General features: G+C 37.0%; 1 protein-coding gene across 1 annotated transcript; it reads right to left on the bottom strand.

The window, feature by feature from the left end:
- Positions 1-685: 685 nt before the first annotated feature.
- On the bottom strand, positions 686-9,565 carry LOC121417127 (NADH dehydrogenase [ubiquinone] 1 alpha subcomplex subunit 11-like). The gene is made up of 4 exons (XM_041610708.1): positions 9,379-9,565; positions 5,923-6,012; positions 3,881-4,000; positions 686-3,006 (listed from the first exon to the last, which is right to left on the bottom strand). The coding sequence occupies exons 1-4, from the start codon at positions 9,482-9,484 to the stop codon at positions 2,891-2,893; spliced, it is 432 nt and encodes a 143-aa protein (XP_041466642.1). The 5' UTR covers positions 9,485-9,565; the 3' UTR covers positions 686-2,890.
- Positions 9,566-9,854: the final 289 nt, after the last annotated feature.

Below are 9,854 nucleotides of genomic sequence, written 5' to 3'. Positions count from 1 at the left end.
TATTTTTTACTATTTTTTTCTGCTATTTTTACAACAGTTTTCTTCAGGGTGAACTTCCCCTTTAATGACATCACACATCAGTACTCTATAATTCATCGAACTCCCCCTTAAAAAATGCCCTGCTTTTTCTCTTTCACTTTTCTTCTTCCTCTTTCCGATTCCTTTTTTCTCTTCTTCACCCTCCCTCTCCTAATCCTTTTGTTGTATATTCGAAATCAGTGTGTGAGGCTCTGATCAAAAATAATTTTTACAAAAAAATCAGAATACTACTTTGATGTATTTTGTTTTCCTTCGGGTCTAATTTTTTTTTCTCATTTAGTTTTCTGCGGCAATGTTTTGATCAAGACTAGCATCAATTGATCTCAATCATTAAAAGTGAGGAAAAATATGTTCATGATTTGATGCCGTCCCTTTTTTTATTGGACAGAAATATTTTTTTTCAGTTGTAGAGGTCCAGTGTGACATACCAAATGTTGTGGTGCACAGAAGTCACAAATATGGTCTTAAAAGATGCAAAAGACTTGAAAGAAAAATATCATGAAAATGGATCTCAGACAATTGAAAAAAATACCTGTATTACAAAAATGTGGTTTGGGATTGCATCTATTGGGTTTCAAATCTTAACAGAGCTGATTATACATTTTGCTGATAAAAACAAGAACATACAAGAAAATAAAACTCAAAATATTTTTTCAAAGACATTTAATTCAACATTTGTTGAAATATTCATGTAAATTCTATTTATGTACAATGCAACATACACACGACTTCCATGAGATAGCTTTAATGAGTGGTAGAATAATTTGAGAGGTCATTTTCACAAGTGAAGGGGCAAGCCATTTCACATGCTCTCCTTATACAATGCATGATGAAGAGACACAACTTCAATGAGATCAGCAAGGGATCAAGCTATTTTGCCTGCTCTCCTTGTCTAACAATAACAATGCTTGCCAGAGCTGTGTTACCACAGTAAGTCAGTAACCAGTGCTCCTTTAGCCAATCAAATCCAAGGATTTCACTGATATTGTCCAAACTGACTCGCTAAGCTGGGAACTTCCATTAAAAGGGACTGGAGATTTGTTTACATTCTTTCTGCTTTTATATTACTTGTTTGTCTGGTAGAAGCCACTTTCAATATTCATGAATACATGGATCAATATACATGTATCGTGGGATACCAACACACTATGTACCGTGACATGCATTTAAATGATTAAAATACATCATTCTTGATTATCAATCCTATATAAAGTCATAAACAATGCAGTTATTTTACTTCAAAAATGCATGCTTCGCATGTTCTGGGCTCTGTAACACAAAGGTTTGCGATGGATTGCTAATATAAAAGAACAGCACTGATTGGTCCCAGTATTTTAAACCAAATGCATGTGTAACCTTGATATTGATTGGTCAGTTCATTTAGCGATTGATTGCTATTGTTTGTGTTACAGAGCCCTGGCGTGCATTTCAGCAACATCTGTCATCTATAAAGTTGTCAGTTACGACAGCTTTCCTTGATTTTGATTGGCTGAGAAGCACGACTCCAGGGAAAAGGATTACATCTTGGCTTGATGTTACTTCGCCCCCAAAATGCCAAAAATAGCTCCAGAAACTCAAAAATTTCGGCCCTAAAGAGCTCCGAAAACTAAAAAAGGAGTCCTGGTAAATCCCATTCATTACAATGATAAAACTTAATCCAATGTTTCAGAACCAGGCAGTAAGTTGTGAAAGGTAGCCCCTGAAAAAAACAAAATAAATTTTTGGCCTGCCATTTACTGTTATCCTGTTGGAAAAAAATAATCATGGTGGGACGTCTGACAAGTGCTTCAGACCTTCATGACACAGTCCTCTGGTATGAATATTGCTTCCACTTGGCCATTTATTTGACTGACTGAATGAATAATAATAATATAGGTACATGTATATTTACCCACGGAAGCCACTTCAGTTCTGAAAACTGTTCTCCAAGTGGGCTCTGCTATTATTACCCCAGCTTCAAGCTATTGTACAAATTGAATTTTACAAAGACTCGGCAGACTGAACTGTAACAGATGACGATATGTATGTACAGCAACTCCTTCTTCATACTCAGAATTTACCCCAGAGACCCACTATTAAAAGTATGTGTTATTCACATACCTTCAAAAACTGAATAGTTATTGGGTTATGGTGGTATTGGAGAACAAGATGGGGCCCCTTTACTGCCTTCTTGAAAGAGCGCCATCCTAATCCGAACTCTAGCTAAAAATAATGGAAGGTAAATTGTTGAGGAGGCTAAATTAAGGGACCAATTCGATAAAATATGTGCCATTCACATCCTTCTCAAACTGAGAAGCCAGTGGCTTTAATGGAGGTATTGGAGAACAAGAAAGGCCACCTTTCCCATTCATTTACCATGGAACATTTTCATCTGATCTCTAGCTGAGAAAAATATTTGACTAGTTAAACGAAAATGGCAAATACCGAGGAGCAAATAAGTCATTCAAACATGAAGTTCATATATTTTCCTTTCCCGACTTCAACTAGACATTTGTTAGCTTCATGGTATTTGAAAGGAGGTCACAAAGTGATTCTCATATTTTTTTTTTAAATCTCAAACTCTCATTCATCATGCACCACTCTAACCAGAGACCGATTTCATAAATCTTGTTAGAATAACAAATTTGTAATAACAGTTAAAAGCTACTGAAATCCATCAATCTGATTGGCTGATAGTAAATTTGTTATAGATATTGTGCATTTGTTATTATAACAAGTCTTTATGAAACCGGACCCTGATGTAACTTGACCCATTGACTACCGAATTATGTAATCCCATATGCTTTGTACTGGGATTACCTGACAACAATAGGCAATGGGTTAAAATAATTAGATTAGCAGTAAGAATTAATTAATATTTTGGTGGTGGAATAAAGGGTCCCCACTCGTTGATTTTCCAGTATTTGTAGAAGGCCCCTAAGCTTCCGAAGGCTGCACATGCACCGGAACCGACTCCCATACTTTGCACTGGTGAGGAGGAAAACAAGAGAGATGGATCAAAGTATTAGTCAAGTCATAAGAGAAAATGAGATATTGGTTTGATGATCAAATGACAGGTCTGGGCAATTTAAGAAATCAATCTTAATCTCCACTATTACCATAACCATCAACATCATCCTCATCATGACCACCACCATTCTGCGTCATCATCATCATCACCGAGGTCGTCATCATTACTATCAACATCACCATCATCATCATCCATCATCACCACCATCATCACTATCACCATCATCATCATCACCACCATCCACCATCATCATCACCACCATCCATCATAATCATCACCACCACCATCACCATCATCATCATCACCATCATCATCACCACCATCATCACCATATCATCATCACCACCATCCATCATAATCATCCCCACCATCATCATCACCATATCATCATCACCATCATCACCATCATCACTATCACCACCATCATCATAATCATCACCACCATCCATCATAATCATCATCATCACCACCATCATCACCATCATCATCATCACCATCATCATCACCATCATCACCATCACCATCATCATCACCATCACCACCATCCATCATAATCATCATCATCACCACCATCATCACCATCATCATCATCATCATCACCATCATCACCATCACCATCATCATCAACATCACCACCATCCATCATAATCATCATAATCATCATCATCATCACCACCATCATCACCATCATCATCATCATCATCATCATCATCATCATCATCATCATCACCACCATCATCATCATCACCATCATCATTATCATCACCACATGTGTTCATGAAAAGTTCAACATCATGCCTATGTTCGCCAAAAAAGATGAAGGCCACTTACTCCTAGCTCCTAAGAAGAGGCCTGATGTACATCCACCAATGAAATAATTGAGGGGCGTGTCCTTTCCTCTGAATGACGCAGTGGCACCTGTCGTCGTGGCAAAGATGGCACCTACAGCAGCTGTGATGAAACAAACACAAAATAAATCAAGGTAATATTTGGAAAAGAACAAAACTTGTACTTTAAAAAAAAGTGACTCAAATGCTTGCACCTCGCTGTCTATCAAAGGACAAGTCCACCCCAACGAAAACTTGATTTGAATAAAAAGAGAAAAAATTCAACAAGCATAACACTGAAAATTTCATCAATATCGGATGTAAATATGAAAGTTATGACATTTTAAAGTTTCGCTTCATTTCACAAAACAGTTATATGCACATCTCGGTACGCAAATGAGGGATCTAATGACATCACTCACTATTTCCTTTGTATTTTATTATATGAAATACGAAATATTTGATTTTCTAGTCATTGTCATGTGAAATGAAGTTTTAATCCTCTACCGTGGAAACTGAACATGTGGAATTCCATTATTTTAACATTTTGTGCTTCAGGCAAGGAGGTCCTAATCGTCAAATTCGTAAAAATTGAAATACTGTATAATTCAAACAATAAAAAACAAAAGAAATAGTGAGTGAGTGACATCGACTCTCTCATTTGGATGTAACTGATTCGTTCATATTACTATTTTGTTAAAAATAAGCGAAACTTTGAAATGTCATAACTTTATTTTACATCCGATTTTGATGAAATTTTCCGCATTGTGCTCGTCTGATTTCTCTCTATTGATTCAAATCAACATTTTTCTGAGGTGAACTTGACCTTTAAGAGCAAATGATTTTCACGAAAATCTAACAAGATAATGCACAAAGATGAAGAGGGTTACCCAAGCTTGCCAAGAGAGCTTTTGTGTGGAGGAATGGTGGAACAGAAGAAAATGTTATATGAAGGAGTGGATACAAAATTTATACACAGTGTAGGGTAAGTGTGGGTGGTTGTTGGAAGTAGCTGCGACAGCTAGAACGTGGTTTGCATGGATGAAGTTTAGGGAACATTCATATGAAAGATGAAACAGTTTGAGTGAAAATGAGATGGGTATTTTGAGGAGGATGGGGAGAGCAATGGCGAGAGCTAGTCTGCTGTGCAAACCCTTCACTCCTGCTAAGGGTCTGAATGTGCAGCCTACTAATGCCTTGTGTACTGAAGGCCCCCTCGCTCAGAAGTGAAAGAGTAAGTTTTGTATGTGGTAGTCTATGCATGAAACCCACTTGTTGATCAAAGTTTCAATTAGGGTCTGTGCCTGCAGACTAAGTGAGGGCTATATGTGGTGTAGATAGAAAGAAGACAGAGGACTCAATGCATATGTTGGCTAGGGAGGAAGCATTGGACCATGTGTACCTTCAGGGTTCCCAGATTTTCCCTGATGAAGTTTAAAAATTCCATGATAATTGTTTAAACCCATTCCCAGTTTTGTATGTTTTCTAAATTATTGCAGTGAAATACATATTCAGTATAAAAACAATTAATGTAAAACTAATAGTACCACCATAACCAGTCATTCCATGGATGATGTTTTGATATGCAACAAAGTATAACAGAGTCTTACTACCATGCTTTCGACTTCTGGGCTGATCAAAATTCCCTGATTTTTCCCTCATTTGAGGCATTTACCCCTGATTTGAGGTATTTTTTTTTATCAAATTCCCTGATTTTTCCGACTGGAAAAAGTAAAATAATTTTCCCTGATTTCCCTCATGGGCTGGGAACCCTGACCTGAGATCTCAGGCTTGAGTGAACGCCCAACTTCAAGCCTTGTTTTGTCTTTTTATATTTGTTAACTCTCCTAGAGTCCTACATTTGATTTTCGATCAATTAGTTGTGAAAGTTATTGTTGATCAATATTGACAAGTTATATATCATTTGTAAAGCTTAGGATGTGCTTTTTCATTATTCAGTGTCAATAAAATTCCCCAAATTCATTTTGGCAACAAATCGCTGATTTTGGAGGGGCTGGCTATTAAATTGAATATTCAATATCTTACCACATGTAGCTGTGAGTGAGGCAGTCCTGAGCGCTGATTCGGCCAAACCCTTGGGACTGATGGCCAACGATAGAGCACTTGCACCAGCACCTGTATAAAGATGGAAAATGACAACTTTTATAATTACGGAAAACTTCAAAAAAAAATTGTGATTCATTTTACTAAGTGGGTGTTTCATAAAGCTTTTGTAAGTCCGTAATTCACAAACAACTTGCAATAATGAAATTTTCTTGTGCTATTGGCTCTGATTCTCAATAATTTGTATTCTCATCAACTAATTAATGCTGAATTTTGATCTTTTAAATTCTAGAATGTATTACTATTATACAGTGCAGTGATACAGCAGTGTTGCATGCAAATAGTATTGGGTTGAAAAGCACCAATTACATAATTGTACATTCAAAACTGATGAAGCAAGACCAACAACATTTTTTTTAGTTCCTAGCTCTGCACATTTATTCAAGAAATTTTAGAAATAATGCAGCCATATAACAAAGGGGCGTCGAGTCGGGAGGGATTAGGCATGTAAAATTAAAAGAAAAAAACACAAAATTATCCAATATTTGCATTCCTACTTCTTACAATTACCAAATTTTTAAGACAATGGAATTAAATTAATTAGAGAGTCTAGGGTTTAGGATTAGATCAAAATATGTTTAGTTAGAACATGGAACTGGTTAGAACCACTTGTTCACTGCTACCATCCTGCCTGTGGAGAATCTACAGGTAGGACTATGGTATGCCAATGTTATACAGAGCACACACTTTAAAAAATCATTAAAATATCACTTTTGTTACCAAAATTACTAATTTCCATACAGTTGCAATTTATTTTTCATTAGTATAATTTTTGTATTTACCAGAACGCTCAAAAACTTGAATTTTGGGCATATTTTTGTGTACGCCCTCTATTGGTGGAGAGTAATATGGCAAGAAAATTTTCATTTTTCAATCTCTATTTTTAATTAAGAAAAAAATAATTTCCAAAATGAAATTTACAATAAGAGTAAAGTTATATAATGAATAGCTGTAATGAAAATTGACAGTGTAAGAAAATCAAGCATTTGTCCCACAAAAAAGAGAAAATAGGCCAAACATTGCCACCCTTATTTTGCCACACATGGAGATGTAACTGAGAACATGGAGATGTAACTGAGAACAAGGATATATCACAGGGCTCGACACTAGCGGCGGTCCGACGGTCCCAGACCGGTAAAAATCGCCGTCGGGCCAGTAGATTTTCAAAAATAGGAAGATTTACTGGTCCGACATGACCAGTAAAAAATATCATTGTCGGGCCAGTAATTTTTCAAAAAAACAGCAAGATTTTAAGTGTCCGACATGACCAGTAATAAAAACCATTGTTGGGCCAATAACTACTCCAGAAATGGTCAAATTCACTGCAAACCATTCCCCCCCCCCCCCCCGATAAATTCTATCATTCACACACAGAATACACACAGAATGAATCGCACGTAATTGCTACTAGAGCAGATACAGTGTACATATGTAGCTAGCGAGCCAGCCACACAACTCACGTGGTAATTTCTTTACTGGCTACGCGAACGAAGCTTGGCTAAACTCTGGGAGAAATCTCTCACAGAACTGTCAAAATTCACGGTTCATACTCATGAAAGGCTCTTATAATGTCCATATTTCCTAAAAATTGGAGTAACTCTGTCATCTGTAAGCAGTAAAAGGGTACATTTTCACTTCTGTTTGGTTCAAACAGATCGGGTTTCGGGTGGTATCGTCTGTATACATATTAGCCCCACATATGCATTTATGTGTGTGTTGATACACTTGGTTTCTGACTTTCTTTCGTAGCTATTTTAATTGAGCCAAAAAAGAAACATAATTTATGAAATAGTTTTAGCTTTCTTCCTCTGTTTTCTTCCCTTCTTTCTTTTCAATCTTTCTTTATTTCTTTCTTTCCTTCCTTCTTTCCTCCCTTCTTTCCTTCCTTCCTTCTTTCCTTCCTTCCTCCTTTCTTTCCTTCCTTCTTTCCTTCCTTCTTTCCTCCCTTCTTTCCTCCCTTCCATCCTTTCTTTCCTTCCTTCTTTCCTTCCTTCTTTCCTTCCTTCTTCTTTCCTTCCTTCTTTCCTTCCTTCTTTCCTTCCTTCTTTCCTTCCTTCTTTCCTTCCTTCTTTCCTTCCTTCTTTCCTTCCTTCTTTCCTTCCTTCTTTCCTTCCTTCTTTCCTTCCTTCCTTCTTTCTTTCTTTCTTTCCTTCTTTCTTTCTTTCTTTCTTTCTTTCTTTCTTACTTTCTTCGTTTCTGTCTTGCTTTCTTTTTGTCCTTCATTCCTTCGTTTTACGGGGGGGGGGGTCACGAAAGGCTAGAAAAATAAACTTGCGCCTTTTTTTTTAATGTTTTCTTTATTTTTTGGGACCAGTAGATTTTAGGTTCGGACCAGTAAAAATTTGAAAAACTGGGTATCTACTGGTCCGACATGAATAGGTTGGACCAGTAGAAAAAATGGGTTAGTGTGGAGCCCTGTATATCATAACCTTGTTCATTGAATGAGTGGTTAAAACAATGCATCACATTCACACACAAAAATACATTAGTTTTACATCTCATGACATTGGATTTTAAAGGTAAGGCTGAAATCCAAATGCCTATCAAAAAGTTCAAGTGACACAGTCTACAAATAAAAACTAGAACCATTTTGCATTGAGCTCTGAAATTGAGAAAAGTCTGGAAGGACTTCCATATATATGTCCCCTCAACTAATTCTTAAAAATAGTGCCCCAAAACCCCCTTCTGTTTTTCTCTTTTTTCTTCTTTTTTTTCTTCTTACTTCCGGTGGGAACTTGGATTCGAACCTCTCGCTGCAGAACGAAGCATCTCCAGTCTGTCGCCTTCACTGAGCTAGCAGGAATTGTTGAAAGCCATGGGTTTCATAACAATTATCAACCGATATTACGACTAGTCTCCAAGAGTATTGGGTATTTATATTTCTGATTAAATAAACCGATGCCAGGCATTGGGAATTACACACACTCAAATTTTTGACGGAATAAACAGCCATATTTTGGTATGTATCCAACTTTTCCTTCTTAAATCTCTTAGATATATGTTAGATAATTCTTGATAAACCTTCTTCATATTTTTTTTTAAATTTTAATGGAGGGGACATATGGAAGTCTTGCCAAAAGGCTCAAATTCAAATAAATTCAATTTCATATAAAATTTGAGGATTTTGAATTTAATTTTTACTTTTTTAGGATGTTCAAATTTACCAAGCCGTTGATAAAACATATACAGGGCTTATGACACATTCAAGTTAAGCTTTAATATCTAATGTCCTATATCTATCTTAGTTCAATTCTTTCAAAATTATCACGGATTCACGGATGCGAAGCTGCAGTTGTTTCTTTTCAAGTCAAACAATACACTAACTGCGGTATGTGGGACAACACAATTAACGTGAAAATTTAGGAGGGGATAACTCACCTGCAATGGACGAGAAAAACGTGATCTCAAGGGTCCGGATGGTCGTATCTTTACCATTCAGTGAATCGAATTTCGGACGTATCATTTCTTTTATTTCCGGATCCATTTTGGAGATATTAATTGCACAAAATTTAAGAAAACCTGGGCCAACCTCCTGCTGCCAATATATAGTGGAAGTCGATATCGATGAGCGTTTGCGGGGTACGGTACGTGGGCCTGGGGGTCGATCTTGGATATCTTGAGCGAGACAGCCCGCAATTGGGGGATCAGGGGTCCGTTGCATAGACCGGGGACAAGGTAGACTTTTTTCATTGATCATAGTAGTCTACTTCAGGGTGACCAGACGTCCTGTATTTCCCGGGATCGTCCCGTATTTTGCTCCTTTGTCCCGTCGTCCCGACAAACCTTCCCGGGACGCCTATTTGTCCCGTATTTCAGAATATTGAACAAAATTTAGTAAAAACATAAAGTGACAA

The sequence above is a fragment of the Lytechinus variegatus genome, chromosome 6 (assembly GCF_018143015.1).
Source record: "Lytechinus variegatus isolate NC3 chromosome 6, Lvar_3.0, whole genome shotgun sequence".
Lineage (NCBI taxonomy): Eukaryota > Metazoa > Echinodermata > Echinoidea > Temnopleuroida > Toxopneustidae > Lytechinus > Lytechinus variegatus.
Note: the sequence above shows the minus strand (reverse complement) of the source record. Positions and strands in the feature narration are given on the sequence as shown.